We start from the raw sequence: 25,339 nt of genomic DNA on the forward strand, positions 1-25,339 counted from the left end.
GGGATATATCTTCTGAAAGAATTCAGAGAGCATTGGCAAACATAGCTTGAATAGCTTTTGATATCCTGGGATGAGAAGACTTCCAATAAGGAGATTGGCCTATATTTCCTTAAGGTTAGGTAATCTTCCTGGCAAGTTTAAAGCCAAGTGTCAATGTGAGCAAGCTGAGGAATCCTTCAAAAACCCTGACTCAGGCTGAGTAATGAGATGAAGAGGTATTACTTCATTCAGAGGATTGGGAATGTTTGGATTTCTCCATCCAAATTGACTTAGCCATTGAGTACAGTATACTCACGGCAGGTTATGGTGGTATCAAAGGATATGGTTTAGGGCAGGATGGGAGAATTTATGTAGAAGTTTACTGCAGTCTTATCAAACAATGAAGTTTTAATAAATTGTACATTCCTACTGCAATCTCTATTATCCACCTCCAGCTATTTTCTTTTTGCTTAAGTATTAATCTATGATATTAAATCAATTGAAAGCTCAATTAAAATGGATAGAAAAAGCACAACAAAAATAGGGTAGATACCTTAGAGACAAAATTAACGATAATTTTCCTTCTAAAATTGTACGTATTTAGTGCACAAAACAAAACCATAACAAAAATTAATAACATATTTAATTATAATAACCATTGAATGAAGAAATGGGATTTGGTTTATTCAGTTCACAAACGTTAGCTGGCCATTCTTTATTCACTGTTTAACCATAATGTCAGATCACTCACACATACACATACACACTGATATTATCACTCCAGCTGGGAAGCAGATACAATATACAGCATTATTTGCCTGTGTGCAAGAGGATCTTAGCACTTCACTAGCTCAAAAAGGGTTAAATCTATTATGTATCTAGAAGGCTGGTTTAACTTTCATAACTATTCACATAATTTATTTCAAAACTTGTAATTGAACACTCAGCCTTTTTTTGTTACAGTTTAATCCATATGTCATTCTATATTTTTGTTGACAAATTACTCTGCCTGTATGGGCTTGTCACTCCCTACACTATAAAAGATATGAATAATTATTGGCAATTTTCCATTTAATATAAGTTTATACATGCCTTCTGTCAGGAATACTATTGTAGCGATTTTATCATAAGCAAAAGATATTCAGCAGATACTGGAAATCCAGGGTAACACACACAAAATGCTGGAGGATAACTCAGTGGGTCAGGCATTATCTATGAAAATGATAAACAGTTGATATTTTGGACTGAGATCTTTCAACAGGACTGGAAAAGAAGAGAGAAAGCACCAGAATAAAAAGGTCGGGAAGGGGAAGAAGTACAAGCTAGAAGGTGATAGGTGAAGCCAGGTGGGTGAGAAAGGCAATGGGCTGGAGATGAAGCAGTCTGATATGAGAAGAGAATGGACCATTGGAGAAAGGGAAGGAGGAAGGGCACCAGGGGGAGGTGATAGGCAGGAGAGGATGAGGTATGGGGCCAGTGGGTAATGGATGAAGAGGGAAGAGGGAGGGGAAAAGAATTACCAGGAGAATTCAATGTTCATACCTTCAATTTGGGAGGCTACCAGGTGGAATATGAGGTGTTTCTCCTTCAAACTGAGAATGGCCTCATCATGGCAGAAGAGGAATGGATGGACAGACATGTTGGAATGGGTTTGGGGATTTGAATTAAAATGGTTGGCCATCAGGAAATCCTGCTTTTAGAGATGGAGTTGGAGGTGTTCAATAAAGTGGTCCCCCAATCTACATCAGGTCTCACCATTGTAGAGGAGGACATGTCAAGTCCACCAGACAGCTTCAAAGGATTTGTAGGTGAAGTGTTGCGATACCTGGAAGAACTGTTTGGGGCCTTGAGTGGAGATGAGGGAGAAGGTGAATTGGCAGGTGTAGCACTTCTTTCACTTGCAGCGATAAGTGCCAGGAGGGATTTTAGTGAGGAGGGATGAATGGATAAGGAAATTATGGAGGGAGCAATCCCTGCAGAAAGCAGAGAGTGGGGGAGAGGTGGGGATAAATATGCGTTTGGTAGTAGGATCCCAATGAAGATGATGGATGTTGTAGAGAAAGACATGCTGGATGTGAGCTCATGGCTGGGAAGTGAGGACAAGAGGAACTTTATCTCTGTTATGATAGCAGGAAGATGGGGTGAGGGCAGCATCAATGGTGGAGGAAGGGAAACTATTTTTTTCGAGGAGAACATCACTGATGTTCCTCATACGGCTTCCTTGAAATTTATATAGACTTGCAGCATAATTTTATTATAAATACAGTTATAGTGATTAAGTCAATCCTGGTGGTTTATGATAATATTTCCTCAAATATCCAAAACTAACATATAGGGGTTCCAAAAACAAAACATTTTTTGGTGATATTGACAGCATCTCTTCATGCAAAAGGATGTGGTTTGAATTCAATGCTAAACAGACTGATAATCACACATTACAAAATATTTAAGAGCACTAACATGCTGCATAAACTTGGGTAAAACCTGCCTAGCGTGTGGCAGTTCTTGCAAACTACAACATACATAATCTCTCAGTGAGTTGACTGTGATAAGTATCCACAGCTGAGCAACCATTTGATATCAACTTTCCAAATTACGTGAGGATCTTTGTGAAGCTAAGACGAGGTCCTTCACTGAGTGCGAAATTGTGTTTCAAAAGGATTCCTTGCCTTTAACAGTGCGAATGGACAGGGTCAACCTGAAAATAAGACAAAACATTTCTGAGCTTACAGCTCAGAGAACTTGCTTCCAAAATCATCTAGACCATTTGGTGACAGGCATTGCCTGCACATTCTAACACTGTATCAGGATCAACACCTGTTGTTGCATTTCCATCATGTAATCAAAAATCAGGTGAGCAATAAAAGTAACCACATCGTTAGTAAATTTCCAATTCAGAAAAAAGCACATTATTTAAGGACGAAATATATTGCTGGAAAAGCTTGTGTGTTTTTTGACTTCAGGAAATCGAGAGCAACACACACAAATGGCTGGAGGAACTCAGCAGGTCAGGCAGCGCCTCTGGAAAAGAATAAATAGTTGACATTTTTGGCTGAGATCCTTCTTCAGGATTTGTGTTTAGGAATTAAAGTTGTTTCTGAAGTGTTGAAACTTTTTTACTGTAATATCTTACAGGATGTGGACATTGTAGCAGGGCCATCTTTTAAAGAGAATAATCATAAGTTTGCCACAGCACAGGAGGCGATTGACTTTATGTCACTTTGTATAGTAATTCAGTCAGTCCGTTAATCTAGTCCCTTTGAAAAATCTATTTGCATAAGCATTCATTGCACTTTACGACAGTCCATTCTGATTAATAACTCACTGCATTAAACAATTTTGAGCCATATCTCACCTTGATCTTTCTTCAATTACTTGAAGCCTGTGTCTTTCTGACCCTAAGCATCTCCATCAATGGGAATATTTTCCATTTACCCAATGTAACTCCTTCAAGATTTTGAAAAAAAAATTATGCTCTCGGGAAAGGATACCCCAGAACCACTTCTAAAACCTCATAACTGAAATCTCTCATCCCTGAAAATCATGTCAATAACTTTTTCTGCAATGTTTTCTGGCATTCAAAGTGCCAACCGCTAACTGGATATGGTCTTCCTTAGCTCTGTTATTAAAACATTATTTCATGTTGAAATTATATCACAAAATCCCACTAGTTAAAAATATGCTGATCGTACTGAAAAATGTTGTCATTTTTCACTCTTACACTGCTAATTTTAAAGTATTGTTGTTTAAACCTGTAATGTGCCAAATGATGAATTGCTTAAGTAATAAATATATAATCTAGGATATGTTTCTGCAATTAGAATCTCCAATCAATTAACCCAGATGAAACAACAGGTAAACACACCGTCTGCTCATTATCCTTACAAGCATTCCAGCTTATAAGGATAACAATTACATCAAAAGATTTGGGGTCACACACAAAATGCTGGAGGAACACAGCAGGCTCGACAGCATCTATGGAAAAGTGTAAACAGTTGAATTTTTGAGCCAAGACCATTCATAACGATTGGAGGAAAAAGATGAGAAGTTAGAGGAAGAATGTGGGGAGGAAGGGAGGAAGAAAGAATGGTGTATTGGAAAAAGCAAGTAAACTTCATTAAAAATACATTATTTTATCGGCATTATTTCCATCATAATGTTTTCTGCTGGAAACATGCAGTAGCATAAGACATATCATGAATAGTTTCAAACAATAGAGAATCTGCAGATGCTGGAAATCCAAGCAACACACACAAAATACTGGAGGAACTCAACAGGCCAGGCAGCATCTATGGAAAAAAGTACAGTCAACGTTTCGGGCCGAGACCTTTGGCAGGACTAAGTGTTTCGGCCCAAAACATCGACTGTACTTTTTTCCACAGATGCTGGCTGCCTGGCCTGCAGACTTCCTCCAGCATTTTGTGTGTGTTGTCATGTATAAGTTTAATGCAAAGTGCAGTTGAATTAACTTCACTGTGAAACATGAAAAAAAAAGTGAAGCACATTTGACCCTCACAGGCCAGGAACAATGTGAAAATCTCTCAGAAACACAGAGAGACAATCTGCAATGTACCACCAAAATACAAAAACAATCTAGTGCATCAGAGGCCCATCACTGGAGATGTCTTGTTTATTTGACGTTATCAGTGACAGGGGAAAACTGCAATTTTCACCACGGGTTCTTGACCAACATTGCTGACTTTATTTTCTGGTTGAAAGTTACAATTACCTGTTTGTAGAGGGAGCAATTGATAACATAGCATTCAACCATAAGCACGCCTCCTGTGGAATACAGTGGATTCTGGTTAACTGGCGTACATTGGGATCAGTATGTTAGTTCAGCAGCTGCCCCAATTAGCCAAAGTTTCATGGGAATAGTTAACAGGTATAAAATAAGACAAACTACCATTTAATTGAGTAACTACTTATTTATTTAAATGCAACACAGAACAAATTTAAACACTACCAATATCTCTACAGTACAATAAAATTGTGTATTAATTCCTAATAGTTATCAACAGAGGAAGTCACCTGTTGTGTTCTTATAATTGACTGTAAATGAACAAAATCAGCACAGACACCTAGTGCAGATATTGAACTCCCTTCAAATAATGCTTCTGACATTTGTTTTCTCCAAGTCTTCATTTTCAGTGTAATGTTCAAGATACCTTCAAATGCATTGTAATTCCTAACTTGTTGAAGTACCGGTAGTTAGAATTGTTTCATTTCACTCCTGGCTGCTTCTGACATCTCCAAGCCTGAATGCTTGCAATCACAGTGAGCAAAACGGTTCTGAATTGTCTTACCGCTTATTTCTTGCCAATTATCAGTGACGAAACCACTGTTTTTTTGAACACGAGCATACGCAACTGGCGCGATTCAAAATCTGATTACTCTAAGCATAGTATCTAACAGCCATGCAAGTCCACGAGACTGATGCTAGTTTGAAACTGTTCAGCAACAGTCTACTGCCCCAATTAAGTGGCATAGTGCCTCAAAAAAAAAGGAATCCCAGCTACTTTCTCAGTTTGTTTTCGTTCTTTAGGGGTTGTCCCAAATAAACAGCTGCCCTGGTTAACTGATGGCCCGATTAACCAGAATCCACTGTATATGGCTCATATGCCTCACTTTACCATGCTGAAAGTTTCCAAAGAGTTGAGGAGAACTTAAAATAATGTATAACAAAGTCATAAATAAATAAAACCATTGGACCGCCCAGTAAAAGTTTAAGTTTGCAATTCAGATATTTTCCTAATTGAGAATGTAACAGTTAGAGAATCAGATATTGCACAGGAAGAGCAAAAGTACATGAGCTTTTAATTGAAGCTTAGTTCAGACTGGCTGAGTACATACAGTGTCATGGAGCAAGATTCACTTTCATAGATACAGGAAATTACAACTCGATAGGCAGTGGAAACGGATACAAGCCTTAGGGATAAATTACCAAGCTCACCATGGCAAAGAGGCAACCAGATTCATTGTTATGATGTTTCAATCACTGAAATCAAATCCTGTAATTTTCCAATGTCTATTAGTGGCTGGCACATAATCCTACTGGCAGCAGGTACTCAGAAACTGCCACTAGGCCAGCGTGCTGATACTTTATGTCACCAAAGGATACATTTGCCACTGTATGATCATTGCTATGTGCCTTACCCACTACAAGCATAATTCAGAAAAAACACCATTGATTTTCCCTATATCAAGGAAAAATTATGACCTTCATCACACATTTTTCCCAGAAATCTCCAAGTGAAAATTAAGCAAAACTGCAAGAGCTGGAAATCTTAAAAAATAGAAAATGCCGGAAATACTCAGCAGGTCAGGCCACATCAGATTCAAATTCTGACAAAGGGACTTTAAATGTTAATTGTTTTCCCCAATTTCTGCATATTATCTAACAATGTGATGGACATCCTGTTATGTTTATTAGACAGGGATGGATACAGATTCCATCTTAGAACAGAAAATATCTTCCGTACCATCCGGGCTTTTGCTGATGATGTGACTTTTGTGAGCAGTTCTCACAATACTATGTTTGAACACCTCTAAGCCCTAGAATATTTTTGTAGGAAAACAGGCTTTGAAGTGACTCTCATAAGACTGCTGGACTTTTTTTTAAATGAAGCTTAATTTTTAACTCCAATAATTAGTTCTACAATAGTTTTAGTTTTATTCATCCTGGTGATTGCGAGAAATATTTTGATGCTGGATTTGATCTCTGGATTAGCTGCTCAATCAATCAAGGATAGGGTAGGTTTCTCCTTAGAGTTAGACAAAATCCAACCCAAAAAGTTGAGAGTTTTAAACTCACGTCATCCTTCGTTTTACTACTCCTTGACTTTAAATGAGGCCTCTCAAAATGTTTTGGTTAAACTCACCAAAACTGGACAAGGATTCACTAAGGAGTATTCACATCTCCCTGTGTGCATGAGCATGGACCTTTTAACTTAAGGATCTAGAATGATAGTCTATCAATCCTTAAGCAGGAAACTCAGATCACCCTGCCTATAATTAGGAAGTATATTAATTTTAAGAACTTAGCTGACAGAATGGTGGATGTGACTGTCCAGTTGATGGGTATCAACATTGAAAACATTTTAGTGAAACATAGTAAGTTTGGAAGTTAAAAGGTCCATTGTTCATGCACATAGGGAGATGTAAATACTCTTTAATGAATCTTATGGTTTTAGTGAGTTTGACAAATGTCACTTGTTATATAGAGAATGTTGTTAGGGACAAGGCCAGCAAGGTTGATGTCTGTGTAGGGAGAAACAATCAGAGGGAGAACAAATTTGACTGCTGGAGTTGGTTGGATCATCAAGGGAATTGGAGTTCATTATTACAAGAATGATCCTCAGTCCAATAGCTGGTTATGGGGTTTTACATCCCTTAAAGAAACTGAGTACAATGTGGCCTTGCTCCTGCAGTTGAACTCATACCTGTCTAGGAATACACTGATCTTAACCAGACCCAATATGGATACAGTAGGTCTTGTAGAAGATGTGGGTGGGCTAGAGAAATTCTGAGAAGGTGCCTTGCAGTAAAATAGCCACAGATCTAAAGACATAAAAGGGTTTTGGATATATTATATTCTAGGGGTGATACGGCTAGTTTTGCTGTTTTTAAAGAACAAAGGTTTTATGTCGAGAAGAACATGCTTGGATGTGGGATACTGTCTTCATTAAAAAAGAAGAGATTCAGTGGTTGATGCTTGCATTCCCTTTGAAAACAACTCTGGAATTCTGGGCGCCACTTACATCACAAAATCTGACAAGTACAGACAAGTACCTGGAGTCCACTGTAAAGGACAATCTCAAAACCGCCACGGTCATATTCCTGGGTTTTATAATTGGTGCCAGAGTTACAGTACATATTTTTCAGAAAACTCAAAGATATTGGATTTTCTAGGCGTCCAAAGTACAACACCATTATTTCATGCTGCTCTTTTAAGAGCGATTAACATTTTACTATTATTTATGGACCATTTTATATTTCTAGTTTGTGTTTTCAGTCATAGTTAAGGATGCAATTTGTGCATTAGGAGTTTCGTGTTTTAATTTAATTGTTTATTCTTGCAGTTTTACTTGTTATATTGTTACAAATAAATGTCAAATACTAGCACTTTATTATTCTCAAAATATCAAATGATGTTATTACAACAAATTATATCTTGGATGGTATGAACATTGGTTCTATATTAATGGGTAGCAATTCATCTGGTGATGAATACTTAGAAGTATTTCCAGCATTTTCTGTTTTTATATCCCTTCATCACTAATCTATAATAACTGCAATTTAAAACATCCAGACCGGTCAATGCACATTACTCTGTAGGTCAGTCTTCGCAATATACTTAGGGATAAGCAGGTTGAATACACCCAGTCTATTCCAAGAAATGGGTCCATGTCCTCCGAAAATATTACTGGCAAAAAAAAAACAGCAGTTTCAATTTAACCCTGACATAACAAGTCCAATCTTCTGTGACATAATTTACTGAAAAATGAGGGCTGAACAAAATATAACAGTGTATATATAAAGTGACAAGTCCAACAAATTTTTAAAACGGTACAAAGTATAAAATTCAAGACATAATACCTATAGTTTTACTGATTAAACACTAAATATTTAGCACCATGATCTTGAGAAACCATCTGTTTTGAGGTAACTGATCCTTGTATAGAAGAAAATAAGATTTATGTTTACAGAGATCCTGACATGACATTCACTGTAAAAAGGAACACATTTCTTTATAACAGTGCATATTGTAACCAGCAAATATATGATAACATTTTACACACTTAAATCACTTCTGGTTAAAGTCCATGATGATTGAGTGTTGTGTTGATCAGGATTCCGGTATTTGGGTGATGAGAGAGAGATGAATCTGTAACAATCGTACAGAACAACTCAAATAGTCATGGATGTATTCAGTGCCTGAATGTCAACAGAGATGATATAATCTGCTGATTGTACTTTTTTGGATTGTTAGTACCGGTAGTTGGTTCTACTCCTCTTCGCAGTCAGGGCAGCATTTGCCTTGTTTCTTCACTGGATTTCTGCAGTTCTGAGGACAAGTTCTCATTACACATTTGGTCTCTGTATCCTGTAGGTAACAAGCATTAAACAAAACACTTATAGATGATGTACAAAAGATGCAATCTAACAGATTGACTTTTATAATTTTTTTATATAACCTTAGATTCCGTGTATGGTGCTTACCAAAATTTCTACCCTGCTTATACTCCCTATCTCCTGCACATCATAACTTCATGAAAGTAACTTCATCATAACACATTCCTTTATGTACTAATTCCTTATTTATGTCGTTGCTTCCATAAGCCAGTCGGAAAGCCTTCCACTGCCAATGCTAATTCAGTATGAAAAACTACATAGGTAATCCATTTATGTAAAAAAATCTGTCGAAAAGATAACAAAATTTGTAGAGAATAACATTATTACTAATGCTTAGAATCTTTCAGAGGACACGGCTCCCATTGTTATATCATTATCTGTTATATCATTATATCATTAAACTGTTTTAAGATAGAGTCTGTCAACCAGAATCCAATTAGAAGGTATTATCTACAGTGCCTATAAAAAGTATTCAGCCCCCTTGGAAGTTTTCATGTTATATTGTTTTACAACATTGAATCACAGTGGTTTTAATTTGGCTTTTTTGCCACTGATCAGCAGAAAAAGACTCTTTTGTCTCAAAGTGAGAGCAAATCTCTACAAAGTGATCTAAACTAATTACAAATATAAAACACAAAATAAGTGATTGCTTAAGTATTCACTCCCTTTAATATGACACATCAAATCAGCACTGGTGCAGCCAATTGGTTTTAGAAGGCACATAATTAGTTAAATAGAGATTATCACGTGCAGTCAAGATGTTTCAATTGAGCCAGTATCCTAGCAAAAACTGCCCCATGAAGACCAAAGAACACTCCAAGCAACTCCATGAAAAGGTTATTGAAAAGTAAAAGTCAGGAGATGGATAGAAAAAAATTTCCAAGTCACTGAATATCTCTTAGAGTACAGTTAAGCCAATCATCAAGAAATGGAAAGAATATGGCACGGCTGTCAATCTGCCTGAAGCAGGCCGTTCTCAAAAGTGAGGACAGTGCAAGAAGGGGACTAGTGAGGGAAGCCATCAAGAGACCTATGACAACTCTGGAGGAGTTACAAGCTTCAGTGGCTGAGATGGGAGAGACTGCGCAAACAACAACTGTTGCCCGGGTGCTTCACCAGTCACAGCTTTCTGGGAGAGTGGCAAAGAGAAAGCCACTGTTAAAAAAAACTCACATGAAATCACAGCTGGAGTTTGCCAGAAGGCACATGAGAAACTTTGAAGTGAGCTGGAAGAAGGTTCTATAGTCTGATGAAACTAAAATTGAGCTTTTTGGACTGCAGACTAAACGCTGTGTTTGGTGTAAGTCAAATATCGCACATCATCAAAAACACACCATCCCTACCGTGAAGTATGGTCATAGCTTCATATTGCTGTGGGGATGCTTCACTGCAGCAGGCCCTGGAAGGCTTATGAAGGTAGAGAGTAAAATGAATGCACTGAAATACAGGGAAATCCTGGAGGAAAACCTGATGCAGTCTTCAAGAGAACCGCAACTTGGGGGAAGATTGGTTTTCCAGCAAGACAATGACCCCAAGCATAAAGCCAAAGCTACACAGGAATGGCTTAAAAAAAAACAAAGTTAATGTCCTGGAGTGGCCAAGGTAGAGTTCAGACCTCAATCCAATTGAGAATTTGTTGTGGCTGCACTTGAAAAGGGCTGTTCACTCACAATCCCCATGTAATCTTACACAGCGTGAACAGTTTTGTAAAGAAGAGTGGGGAAAAATTATCGTGTCCAGATGTTCAAAGCTGATAGAAACCTATCCACGCAGACACAAGGCTGTAATTGCTGCCAAAGGTACATCTACTAAAAGCTGACTTGAAGGGTGTGAATACTTTTGCAATCAATTATTTTGCGTTTTATATATGTAATTAATTTAGATTACATTTTAGATCTTTTTTGAAACAGAAGTTTTTTTTTTAAAAAGCCAAAAGCCTAAATCCACTTCAATTCAATGTTGTAAAACAATAAAACATGAAAACATTCAAGAAGGGTGAATAGTTTTTTAGGCACTGTAATGCAGAGGCTGATTTCTATAGGGAATTTTGTTATCTTACCATTACATCATTATACCACTTTAATCATTATACAGGAACGGCATCTTTAGCAAGACCTACTATACTTCTACTGCACCTCTCAAGTTACAGTGTACATTTGATGAGGCCACTTCAGGGGTCACTGATTGCCAGAATTTAGTTCAATTCCTTTACAAGCAATTTCAACTGAGTTATTTAAACAAATCATTAGTTTGAGGCACAGTGAGCTCAGCCTCATGGTCTCAGTGTTGATCTCTGGGACCATCTCCGTTTAGCTTTCTTTGTGACTACAAGGGTTTCCTCCTGCATCCCACAAACATGTGGGTTGGTGCATTTGGTTGCTGTAAATTATCCCTGATATGCTGATGAGTGGCAAATTCAGGGGTAGTTGGTAGGGAGAATAACATGGGATTAGTGAAAGATTACAGGGAATGGTCACTTGATGATTGCCTGGGCTTAGTGGGCCAAAGGCTTGTTTCTATGTCGTATAATTTTGAGATGATAACACATAAAATTCTACAGTGTGTGACTTTAACTAAACATCCATTTTAAATGTCCTGCTCTAGTTGTGGTTCCTGTGGAGAATGTGTATTCTCATTTATGTCATGATACCAGCTTCACTAAAATCTTTACAGTCAATCCTTGCCTCAATACATTGATTAATTTCTATTTTGGCAACAGTTATTTTATCCACCCATTACACTTACCCAATTTTCCTTCACTTTTACTGAACTTACACCCCCACTCGGGGTTTGTGAGCACAGCTGGAAATATTTGATTCAACGAGCAACAATCCCATTCTGACTTGTGCTTAATGAAAATACTATTATTTCACAACATTATGAATTTAATTTCCTACCTTACAGTGGCACAAAGTGCATGGGTCTTTCTCCCAATATTCACCTTCACGTCGTACATTTCCACTCTTGTCAATGCAGCCTGTTAATTTCAAGTGAGCTTCAAGAATCTCGATCTATTTATTAAAAGATATGATAAAAATTAACTATAAATTAAATACTTTGATTTTTCTCATGTTACCAGAATCTGAAATTTCTCTTTGCGCGCTAAGAACAACATGATTGCTCAGAAACATAAGAAAGTCTGCAGATGCTGGCAATCCAAAGCAACACACAAAAAATGCTGGAGGAACTCAGCAGATGGCAGCATCAATGGAAATTAATAATCAGTCAACATTTCAGGATGAGAGCGTTCTTCAGGACTGAGAAGGAAGGGGGGAAGATGCCAGAATAAAAAGGCGGGGGGGGGGGGGGTCATTGGATCCTTGGGATTGTAAGTTTCCACTCTCATCTACTTTTCCAATATCTATCTTTACCTAATACTAATTTCCTTAGGTTCCTCACTCTCATAGACACAAGAGGTACTGCAGACGTTGGAAATCTACAGCAATACACATAATGTGCGGAGGAGCTCAGCAAGTCATACAGCATCTATGGATGGGAATAAACAGTTGACGTTTCGGGCCAAGGCAGGGTCTCGGCTCAAAACGCTGACTGTATATTGCCATCTGTAGACGTTGCCTGACCTGCTGAGCTCCTCCAGCACATTGTGTGTATTCCCCTGCATATCTAGTATTTTAGATAATTTTTTGTGTATTCTGCCATGCACACAGATACGTAGCTTTTGATCGATCTGTCTGCATTTCATAATCTCTATTCTAAGTTCTGTTTCTTGCATCATCAAGCTAGTAATCTTCTAATGATTCAGTCAAGATGTTATTCTTCATAAGAAAATAGACAATTAACACTAGTAGAATATTCAAACCTGAAATGTGGAACTTACTTGTGCTGTTGGTCTAGGTTTCATCAGTACCAAAATTACGGATGTACCTCACCCAATGAATCATCAGAATCCAATCATAGTTAAATTCAGGTTGACCTGATGACAAAAATACTCCCTTGCTTGTATGTAATTACTGGATGGAAAATTACTTGCTTCTACTTCAGATCTATAGGCAGAATTGGCTTTTATGGGCAGAACTGATTTGTCCATACAAGACAGAGGAGTCAAATGAACTTATTCTGGCTGGAGGTCTGTACTAGTGGTGTTCCACAGGAATCTGTTCTAGGACCTTTGAAAATATGGATGGGTGGGTTATTAAGTTCATAGATGATATAAAGATTGGTGGCCTTGTGGATAGTGTAGGTGATTGCCAAACGATGTGGTGGGATATAGATTAATTGCAGATATGGGCAGAGAAATGGCAGATGGAGTTTAATACAGCCAATTGTGAGTTGTGGCACCTTTGGGAGATTAAACGTAAAAGGGGAGTGCACAGTTAATGGCAAGACACTTAACAGTGTGATGTACAGAGGGATTTTGTTGTCTAACTCTGTAGTTCTTTGAATGTGATTGTAGAGCTTGATATGTAGTAAAGAAGGCACATGGTGTGCCTACCTTTATTAGTCAAGAAATTGAATGCAAGAGTCAGCAAGATATATTGCAGCTTTATAAAACTCTGATTAGGCCTCAGCTGGAGTATTGCATCAGGCCTTGGAGAGAGCGCAGAGGAGGTTTGCCAAAATGCTGCTTGATCAGATGGTGTTTGCAATGAGCAGAGGCTGAACAAACTTGGCTTGTTTTCTTTGGAGTGCTGGACACTGAGCAGAGAGCAGACAGGTTTATAAGATTATTAGAGCTAAAGATAGAATAAACATAGACAGTATATTTTTTCAGATTTGAAATGTCTAACACCAGATGGCATGCTTTTAAGGTGAGAGGAGTTAAGTTCAAAGGAGTTGTGTGGGCAAATATTTTTTTAGACAAGAGTGTGGTGTGTGCCTGGAACGTGCTGGCAGGGGTGGCAGTGGAGGAAAGTACAATAGCAGCATTTAAAAAGTACTTAGATATGGACATGAATATGCGGAGAATAGAGGAGTATGCAGAGGGATTGGTTTAGTTTTGCATTTATAGTTTGGTACACTATTGAGGACAGAAGGGCCTGCTCTTGTGCTATGTTCTATGTTCTAGTGCTGTGAGTTTTGAGATGTCTGATAAGGCCAATGTAGGACTTGCCATAGGAGTGCTAAGAGGTGCTTGAACGGGAGCAGGTGGGTAGCTTTGACACTGGTGTGCTCCTTCTGCCATTTACATTTATCTGTGCTCTCAACATAAGGTTGTCATAGCTGGGTGGGAGTAGTGGGGAGGTGTAAACTTCCACAATCTATTAAATTCTCCCTATGGCATGCATCTTAAGTAGCCCTTGACAACCAAGTCCAATTCCTGACCTTCATGTGTGGCTTAGCTAGTAAGCCCAGTGGAACCATTTCTACTGATAGGAGAAAATGCAAAGGCAGGTTAGTAGGTGCCTTAAGATCAATCACTCCTTGCAGATGGCGTTCATCAGCCGTGGTTGGCAGCTCATCTAGGAGACAGAAAACGCTAATCTCAAATCTCCACTGCCCACTTATGGGGAAGGTTTCAGGAGTAAAACATAATGAAAAATCTAGGGCTGGGGTTTCTAAGGCAGTTCTACAGCGAGTTTAGTGCTGACAGCAATGCCTCTGCGTTCCTTTGGATGAATCAGTTCCATTGAGAGGGGAGCCTGCTGCGAGGACAACAGCTTGCTCTCCGTGTATCGACTTCGCTAGACAGCTATAACGCAACATCCATGGTCAATCCCAAACAACAGAGAGCCGACAACACACTGACATGAGGTTTTCAATGCCATCCGGAATGCTGCTTCTCCGTGGAAAGGGATACCCACAAATTGTTCGGAATATTGAGTTACGGGAAAAGTTTATCCACAAATTGGTGGGAATGTTGTGCTCTTTCAAGACCATGCTTGCATCATTTCTTCTATTTGAGGAATGACAGAGCTCAGAATCTCATTTGGACGAATGGATCTGGCACGTGATCAAGTGCCTTGCCCATTAAGGTAACGTGGGGATTCAGTGCTAGGTAAGGTTGAATGCTGAGTGGTCAAGAGTGAACACTGACATTGCATTGCTTATCCTGTCAGTGAAATTGGGAGATTAATCTGTCAGTGAAACAAAACCACACCCATTCCTGATACATGAGAGGTTTTCTTGAAATTCTGGCACAAATTATATACAGCAATTTTTAAAGAAGTTTTGCTTTATTTGTCACATATACATCAAAACATAGAGAGAAATGTGTTGTTTAGATCAAATCCAATCAGTGAGGATTGTGCTGGGGGCAGACTGCAATTGCCATACCTCCAGACCCAACACAGCACGCCCACAACTTACTAACCTAACCATAACTGTACGTCTTTGGAATGTGGGAGGAAACCGGAGCGCTTGGAGGAAACCCACACAGTCACGGGGAGAACATACAAACTCATTCCAGACAGCAGCAGGAATCGAACCCGGATCAGTGACTCTGTGCTAACTGCTATGCTACCATACGGCTGGAGCTTTATACAGGGATCAAAGCCCGTAAATGAGAGCATGATGTATCCAAATGCCTATTAATAATTTGGTTTAAATATCCTTGTGCACCACAGGCACATTACTTAAAAACCTGCAACTTTAATAAGAAAGCTTTTGGTATGCTTACCTTCATTGGTTAAGAGACATTGAATATAACAATTGGGACATCATGTTGCAGGTATCAAAGCATTGGTAAAAACCACATTTGGAGCTCTCAACATCACCATGCAAGAACGATGTGATAAAAGAGAGACCAGAAGAAACTCACCAGGATGTTGTCTGGAATGGAGGGCTGTTGTTATAGAGAAATTGGTATGACTGGGTTTACATTCATTAGAATGTGGAGGCCTGGTTTTATGAAATTGTGAGGCACATATAAGTAATTCTTTCCTCCCCTAGAGCAGAGTAGAGTAGCACAAGAGTGCTTAGATTTAATGTATGAGGAAAGAGATTTAAAAGCAATCTGAGGGGTATGCTTTCACACAGAGGGAGGTGGTTATGTGGAACAAATTATCTGAGGCAATGTTAAATGTTAAAAAGGAATTTGGACAGCTAATTAGACAAGAAAGGTGTGGAGGGATATAGGCTTAATGCAGGGAAATGGGATTAGTATAGATAAGGATGATGGTCAGGTATGAACAAGGTGGGCCTGTTGCTGTATTCTATTATTCTATGAGTCCTTGGAAATTAAGTAAAGATTAGTAAATGCTCTGCAGCTGTAACACAACGAGCTTCAGCTTGTTGCTTTGGGAGAAGTCAGAACAAGAAAAACAAGAAGGAAGTTATGTACTCAATGAGCTAATTTGCTTTTAATGCCAAGATTCTTGGTACTGAACTTATGTCAGTTTACATAAGTCAGAATCAGAATCAGGTTTATTATCACCGGCATGTGACGTGAAATTTGTTAATTTAGCAGCAGCAGTTCAATGCAATACATAATCCAGCAGAGAGAGAGAGAGAAAAATAGAACATAATAATAAACAAGTAAATCAATTACTTATATTGAATAGATTTTTTTAAATGTGCAAAAAAAGAAATATTGTATATTAAAAAGAGTGAGGTAGTGTCCAAAGCTTTAAAGTCCATTTAGGAATCCGACGGCAGAGGGGAAGAAGCTGTTCTTGAATTGCTGACTGTGTGCCTTCAGGCTTCTGTACCTCCTACCTGATGGTAACAGTGAGAAAAGGGCATGCCCTGGGTGCTGGAGGTCCTTAATAATGGACGCTGCCTTTCTGAGACACCGCTCCCTAAATATGTCCTGGGTACTTTGTAGGCTAGTACCCAAGATGGAGCTAACTAGATCTACAACCTTCTGCAGCTTCTTTTGGTCCTGTGCAGTAGCCCCTCCATACCAGACAGTGATGTAGCTTGTCAGAGTGCTCTCCACGGTACATCTATAGAAGTTTTTGAGTGTATTTGTTGACATGCCAAATCTCTTCAAACTCCTAGTAAAGTATAGCCACTGTCTTGCCTTCTTTATAAATATATTGATCTGTTGGGACCAGGTTAGATCCTCAGAGATCTTGACACCCAGGAACTTGAAGCTGCTCACTCTATCCATAGGACAGGAGTTTCCTGATTTACCAGTCATATGCTCAAATTTTATGTGTCTTTTCACCTAGTATTGTCTGCAAGAAAATCTTCCTTGACCTCCAGGCAGAAAATTAGCAAGCTAAAACAAATAATTTAAATTTATTGATGGTTGTTTGCCCAACAGCACTAGACAGATCTTGGGACAAATCAACAACATCACTCAAAGAAGTTGATGTGAAAATCCAGTTAAGGAAATGGAGAGACATAAACTGGGACAATAGAGGACTACTATTGTCAGGGCTGTTATTAAGGCACAGGGTTAATATAAAATAAGGGAACCTCACTGACTGTGTTATAAATGTTTATCCAATTGTGTTTGATACTGACTTGAGAAAAGAACTTTCACTTTGTTAAACTCCAAATTCTATTTTAAAAATGGTTGGTGTAATATGAAGTACAAATAATTAAGATTCTAAATTAAATGTGAAAACTGAAGAGTATTGTGACTGAGGAACATCTGAAGGAAGTGCGAAAGAGTGAAAATCCTACCTTTCTCCTTAGTTTTTCCAGTTCAGGTGCACAGGTATCAGCCTGTGTAGAAGAGGAGTTGGAAATCTTTTCCTGAGCTTCCACATCTCTAGAGGAAATATACATAATCCCTTAAAACACTGACAATTTATAGAAACATGACATAAACTAAAACTAATTGACCAATGACAACAAAATATCAAGTAGTTGCAAATTTTTTTTTACATTTTAGTATTAAGTAATAAAATTAACTATTCTAGACAGCTCCATACTGGAATTTACAGACCTTTAATTTATATTTTATTGACATCATAATATAAAAGTTATATTTGATAATATTGACCAAAATGAGCAAACAAGATTTTCTATTTACTATTTTTGCAGAGACATTAACTCATTTTAAGAAGTTCAAGTAATTTAAGTAGCAGGGAAATGCTACCATAGTCTGAACTCATTTGCTGACAGCATTTAATGGCTTCATTTTTTTTCAATATTCTTCAATCAACGATTTTTTTGAAAGAAAGCCTGGGCTTGATTTAAAGTTGTCATCATGTTGGTTATGGAGGTGCACAGAAAAGTTTGTGCAATTGGTGGCTTTTTAAGTGCAGTCCCTGCCCTTTTTTCAGTATTATTTTTCAATTTCCAAGACCAAACTATGTTTACTGTGCATAGTTACAATATGTTAGATGCATCTGTAGCACAATATTTACAAGGATTAATAGTTGTTCTATAATTATTGGCACCCTACAATTTTGCAACAGTTAATTTTAACATTTAATGTTAACAGCTATTAATATTTGTAATATTAGTACTTATAAAATTAATGTAAAAAGAGCAGAGAAGAAAGACTTTCTCTTACAAGAGAATAAAAGTTAGTGCAAGATATGTAAGTTCATTCAGTTAAAACCCCCTAAAAGTAAATATTTATTTATTCTGTGTTTTTTAAAATCATCTGAGGAAACAAGAATGTACAATCTAAAGTATCACTATTACGGCACAGCAGTTACTAATCAAATTGCATTGCTTTTTTAGAATATAGAGGTCAAGTAATTCTTTTCTTCAATGCAGTTAAACATGCTGTACATGCAAAATGGGTGTGTAAACTAGTAAATTAATTTCATATTTATAAAGGTTGAGATGCACATTTTGGTAGAATGACTAAGGCTACATACTTGGAATTTAAGAGTTCAAATGAAGTGAATAATAAAGAAGGTGGAGAGACAGTGTTATGTTATTAAGTTTTCAGCAATGCACTAGGGATCATTTCTGAAGGATGGAATTTGAAAGCTTGGGAATACTCTGTACACTTAGGAGTGTCCTTTGTATTTATAAGCTCCACATTGAAGTGTGAATAGAAGGCACGGGCAAGACACTTAAAATATTTAGAAGAATGATACCAGAACTGAGAGATAATAAATATGAGGAAAAATTGAAGAAGTAATTGCTTTGGATAAAATAACTTTGTCAGATTCTGTCATGCTCTGAGCCAGTCACAGACACAAATCCAAGCACATTAGTATCAAAACTGTTTTTCACAGATCACTAAAACTGATAGGAGAACAAGATCAGTCTACATTTCTTATGCAAAGTGAACACTAATTGCATTTTAAGGTTTAGTCAGAATTAGAAATTTTGACAGACTGAGGAACACAAGATACATAATTATCATAATTTAGTTTCACAAATTATTAACTAAATTTAAACAATTGTAGCATCTTTCAGCCAAATCAAAACAGAAGAAATATTTAGTCAGAATTTACAGGGTGAGTAATTTAGACAAGCTGAAACATAGATGCAGTAAGAAAATCTCCACAGAATGATGAACTTCCAAAGTAAGTAAGGGACAAAATTGCAAGTGGTCTTTCTAAATAATACAGCAGATCTGTTAGTCTCTGTAGAAGAGAGGGAAAAATCTAATGTCATGCATGTGAAGTCCCTGTCAGAACGGCAAGTTATTTAAAAGGGATGGAAAGAACAGGTGCAGGCCACATACATTGTAAAGTGAGAACTTTATAAGGCATTTCCTAAAATAATGTAAATTAATTGATAATAATTTTCTTAGAGCAATGAAAATGTTTAAACTAACACCAGCCAGCTTGCTGATGGCAATCCTTGTGACCTGTACAACAAATAACAATAATTATTCTGTAAATTTTCATTACACAATGTATCTTAATTAAGGTTTGAAATAAGGCACATCTGATTACCAAGTTATAATCCTCTTCCAGGAAAGGCTTGTTCTGATCTTACTTTCATAACAAAAAAGGTTCATTTAATTATTTTTTTTCTGCAGAACTGAAGAATGTACATTCATTTACCTCTTACTTTGTTTTGTCATCCATTTTTGCTGTGCATCTTTGGATTCTGGGAAACTATATTCTTCTGAACGCTTGCTCTGGAATCTTTGTGAGAGAGTATTGAACTGTCCACGATTTGCACAGTCTAGTCAAACAAACAAAAGTATTTCACTGCATTATTATCAGTATCCAACAATTCTAGTGTGAAGGACGACTTTTCTATTCATTCTCTGAAACATTCACGGACATTAAAAATGAAATCCTTTCAATGTACTCAATAAAAATGGAATTTAATCAATCCTATTCAGACTACATTTTCCTTCTGTGAAGAGATGTTTGCAAATTTGTAGAGATGGGTGTTTGCACTGCTCCCAGTAATTCACAAGGAAGTAGTTTCTTAGATTATAAATATTTTCCCATACTATTCACTCTGGCTAAACTTTAAATCCCACAAGCTGGGACAGAATTAACTAATATCATGCATCACTGAACAAGGGCAAATATCTTCCCAAAATTTTCCCCTTATTTGAAATTTTGAGCTTCCATCAAGATTCTTTCACTTTCTTCATTTTCTTTGTTTCGTGGCAGTCTGTGGAGAAGACGAATCTCAGGGTTGTATACTGTGTAAATACTTTTGTTAGGGCGTTTTTGGGGTTAGGACATATAGCAACTAACTTCAGCCACCTATCTTCAGATCTGAATACGAACTGTAGGTTAAATTTAAAATGCAACTCTGGACAATGGAATCCTAGAACTGTGAAAACATTAGTTCATTGGAGGACCAGACAATGTGGAGTGCCGGTGTAAAGAGAGGGGTGAGAGAGTTATGTGTGGTTCAAAGAAAGCAAAGCAGATACATTGTAAATATAGAATTGTCCTTTGATCTTTAGCATATAAAATCTGATATAGTGTTGGGTCAAGCAGGCCTGTTCCTTCAAAAGGGTATCAATACGACGCCTGCTGTGTCTCATTTTGTTGAATGAAGAGACTACTTCAAGTCTACCAGCCACTTCTCACTGGTGACTTTGTTCACGTGACAACACATACTTTGACAATAAATGTATTTTGAATCCTTTGAAATGACATGTAGCTGACATTAATGACTTAATGAAGATTATGCAAACCTGTAGTGCACCAACTACACATATTACTGCTTAATTCATTTTCAGTCTTAAAACCATGATATTGTGGCGACCCACTTCCTAACGCACTCGAACTGGCTCACAAATAGCCAGCGCGCAGGCACAAAGGCCAGGTCCGCAACAAAGGGAAAAGCCTGCGGGGGATTGTGAGTACGTGTCCCTTACAGCATCCGCGCCTGGGGAGGGCGGGATGAGGGAGGCTTTAAAGCAAGGCTGTGAAGTTCGAATAAAATCATCTTTAATTGCAGTTTACCGACTACGTGTCGTTATTTCAGCGCTGCGTGTAGCACACCGCTACAATTGGTGACCCCGACGGTCCAAACGATTTTTGGACTGGAGATGACCGATGCCGCATCTGTTCATGCGGTTTCGTTGAAACTGCCAAGCTTCTGGACGCTGCGACCTCACCTCTGGTTCCAGCAAGCAGAAGCCCAATTCCACATTCGGCAGATAACCTCAGAGGACACATGTTACTACTACGTGGTGGGCTCCCTCGACCAGGACACAGCAGCCCAGGTTGTGGAGTTCGTACAGTCTCCCCCAGCGGACGGCAAGTACACGGAATTCAAAGCCCTGCTCCTAAGGACTTTCGGACTCTCACGGCGCGAGCGGGCTGCCCGTTTACTGCACCTGGATGGCTTGGGAGACAGACCTCCATCGGCTTTAATGAATGAGATGTTGTCTCTGGCCGACGGACACACACCCAGCCTCATGTTTGAGCAGGCATTCCTGGAGCAGCTGCCCGAGGACATACGCCTGCTGCTGTCCGACGCGGATTTCAGCGACCCCCGGAAGGTGGCAACCCGGGCAGACTTGCTGTGGAACGCCAAGAAGGTGAGTGGGGCGTCTGTTGCACAGATCACCAGGCCACGCTCCCAGCAGCAAACCAGTCCAGGCCCGGCCGCAGAGCCCGCTAACCCCAGAGGCAGGGGTGGGGAGCCCAACGAACACTGGTGTTTCTACCACCAGCGGTGGGGCGCAGAAGCCCGCCGTTGTCGCCCGCCCTGCCAGTTCCCGGGAAACACCAGGGCCAGCCGCCGCTGATGGCTACGGCAGCTGGCCATCGGGATAGCCTCCTGTATGTCTGGGACAAGAGGTCGGGACGCTGTTTTTTGGTTGACACCGGTGCCGAGATCAGCCTCTTACCTCCGACGAGTTACGACACCCACAACAGGGCACTGGGTCCCCCCCGAGGGCCGTGAACAGCAGCACGGTAATGACCTACGGCACCCGTATGGTGCAGCTACAGTTCGGCTCCAGCCGGTTCACGTGGGACTTCACACTGGCCGCCGTAGCCCAACCGCTTCTGGGCGTGGATTTTTTGCGGGCTCACAGCCTGCTGGTCGACCTGCCGAGGAAGAGGCTGGTCCACGCCGAGACCTTTCAGACGTTCTCCCTGGGAGAAGCCCAGTTGCCAGCCCCACATCTCGGCTCCATTACGCTGTCCGACAACGACTTCACCAGAGTCCTGGCGGATTTCCCATCAGTTCTGGCACCGCAGTTCATGGCAGCCATGCCCCGACACGGCGTACAGCACCACATCCCAACCCAGAGACCACCCCTCCACGCCCGTGCTCGGCGGCTTCCCCCGGACAAGCTCCGACTGGCGAAGGAGGAGTTCAAAAGGATGGAGGAATTGGGGATCATCCGGCAGTCCGACAGCCCATGGGCCTCCCCCCTGCACATGGTGCCCAAAGCGACAGGGGGCTGGAGACCATGCGGCGACTACCGCAGGCTGAACGAGGCTACCACACCGGACCGCTATCTTGTGCCGCACATTCAGGACTTTGCAGCAAACCTGCACGGCGCATGGATCTTCTCCAAGGTAGACCTCATCCGCGGATACCATCAAATCCCGATGCATCCAGACGACGTCCCCAAAACGGCTCTCATCACCCCGTTCGGCCTTTTCCAGTTCCTCCACATGCCGTTCGGCCTGAAGAATGCCGCACAGACGTTCCAGCGGTTAATGGACACGGTGGGACGCGACCTGGACTTCGCATTCATCTATTTGGACGACATCCTCATAGCCAGCAGCAGTCGTCAGGAGCATCTGTCCCACCTCTGTCAACTCTACGCCCGACTGAGTGACTACGGTCTAACAATCAACCCGGCCAAATGCCAGTTTGGGCTCGACACCATCGACTTCCTGGGCCACAGGATCACTAAAGACGGGGCAAACCCTCTGCCCGCTAAGGTAGACGCGGTCCACCATTTCCCCCGACCCACCACGATCAAAGGCCTTCAGGAATTCGTAGGTATGGTCAATTTCTACCACCGCTTCCTCCCTTCAGCTGCCCGGATCATGCGCCCCCGTTCGCCCTGCTGTCCGGTCCGGGCAAGGACATTACCTGGGACGAGGAGTCTGCCGCCACTTTCATTCAAATGAAAGAAGCCTTGGCAAACGCCGCGATGCCAGTGCACCCCAGAATGGACGTCCCTACCGCCCTCACAGTGGACGCATCCAACACGGCAGTCAGTGGAGTGCTGGAACAACTCATCGAGGGTCGCTGGCAACCCCTGGCGTTTTTCAGCAAACACCTGCGGCCACCCGAGCTCAAATACAGTGCTTTCGACCAGGAGCTGTTGGCGCTATACCTGGCAATCCGGCATTTCAGGTACTTCTTAGAAGGTAGGCCCTTCACCGCGTTCACGGACCACAAGCCGCTTACCTTTACGTTCACAAAGGTGTCCGATCCCTGGTCGTCCCACCAGCAGCACCATCTGTCCTACATCTCTGAATACACGACGGATGTCCGGCACATCTCGGGTGAGACAATGTCGTGGCGGACGCGCTCTCTCGCCCTAACATTCACGCCCTTTCCCAAGGGGTAGACTTTGAGGCGCTGGCAGAGGCACAGCAGGCAGATGAGGAGGTCCCGAGTTACAGAACCGCAGTCTCCGGTTTGCAGCTCCAGGACCTCCCCGTAGGCCCAGGTGAGAGGACACTACTCTGTGACGTCACCACCGGCCAGCCCCGTCCCGTCATCCCGGCACCTTGGCAGCGACGTGTTTTCAACTCCATTCATAACTTAGCGCACCGCTCCATCAGGACAACCGTCCGGATGGTCTCCAACAGGTTCATTTGGCACGGACTCCGCAAGCAGGTCAGTGAATGGGCCAAAACGTGCATGCACTGCCAAACTGCCAAGGTGCAGCGGCACACCAAAGCTCTACCGCAGCAGTTCCACTCCACCCACCGGCATTTCGACCACATTCACGTGGATATCGTGGGCCCCCTGCCAGTGTCACGCAGAGCGCGGCACCTCCTGACTATCGTGGACCGGTTCACAAGATGGCCAGAGGCGATCCTGCTCACGGACACCACCTCCGAATCTTGCGCCCAGGCACTGATCGCCACCTGGGTGTCCCGCTTTGGTGTACGGGCCCACATTACCTCTGACAGAGGCGCCCAGTTCACCTCCAGCCTGTGGTCAGCTATGGCCAGCCTTTTGGGGACACAGCTGCACCACACCACTGCCTACCACCCACAGTCGAACGGACTAGTGGAGTGTTTCCACCGTCACCTAAAGTCGGCTCTCATGGCCCGCCTGCGAGGAGCTAACTGGGCGGACGAGCTTCCCTGGGTCCTACTCGGCATCCACACGGCACCCAAAGACGATCTGCACGCCTCGTCGGCCGAGTTGGTGTATGGCGCACCCCTGGTCGTCCCCGGGGAGTTCATACCAGCCCCAAGGGGGCAAGAGGAAGAACCCGCAGCAGTCCTGGGCAGACTACGCGAGAGGCTCGGTGACCTGGCCCCCATACCCACTTCGCAGCATGGGCAGAACCCGACCTGCGCACCCAAAGACCTGCTAAACTGTAAGTTTGTGTTTGTACGACGGGGCGGGCATCGGCCACCGCTGCAACGGCCCTACGAGGGGCCATTCACGGTGCTCAGGAACAACGGGTCCACGTTCGTGCTGGACGTTGGGGGGAGAGAGGAGGTTTTCACGGTGGACCAACTCAAACCGGCCCATGTGGACCTGGCGCAACCGGTTGAGTTTCCAGCACCACGGCGCAGAGGCCGACCTCCCAAACAGGGTCCGGCCCAGACTGTGGACATTGGGGGGGTGTATCGCCGGTTCTGGGGGAGGGGTTATGTGGCGACCCACTTCCTAGCGCACTCGAACTGGCTCACAAATAGCCAGTGCGCAGGCACAAAGGTCAGGTCCGCAACAAAGGGAAAAAGCCTGCGGGGGTTTGTGAGTACGTGTCCCTTACAGCATCCGCGCCCGGGGAGGGCGGGATGAGGGAGGCTTTAAAGCAAGGCTG

At 41.3% G+C, this 25,339-nt stretch overlaps 1 protein-coding gene across 1 annotated transcript in view; it reads right to left on the reverse strand.

Moving 5' to 3' along the window:
- Positions 1-4,887: 4,887 nt before the first annotated feature.
- The window catches only part of LOC140736087 (peroxidasin homolog), a 232,962-nt gene continuing 212,510 nt past the window's right edge, over positions 4,888-25,339 (reverse strand). Inside the window, exons 20-23 of the mRNA XM_073061837.1 lie at positions 19,944-20,067; positions 17,647-17,734; positions 12,012-12,125; positions 4,888-9,085 (exon numbers count right to left, since the gene is read on the reverse strand). Of these exons, the coding sequence (XP_072917938.1) occupies positions 8,987-9,085; positions 12,012-12,125; positions 17,647-17,734; positions 19,944-20,067 (425 nt within the window). The 3' untranslated portion in view covers positions 4,888-8,986. The remainder of the gene's footprint in view (positions 9,086-12,011; positions 12,126-17,646; positions 17,735-19,943; positions 20,068-25,339) is intronic.

This window comes from Hemitrygon akajei, chromosome 11, assembly GCF_048418815.1.
Source record: "Hemitrygon akajei chromosome 11, sHemAka1.3, whole genome shotgun sequence".
NCBI lineage: Eukaryota > Metazoa > Chordata > Chondrichthyes > Myliobatiformes > Dasyatidae > Hemitrygon > Hemitrygon akajei.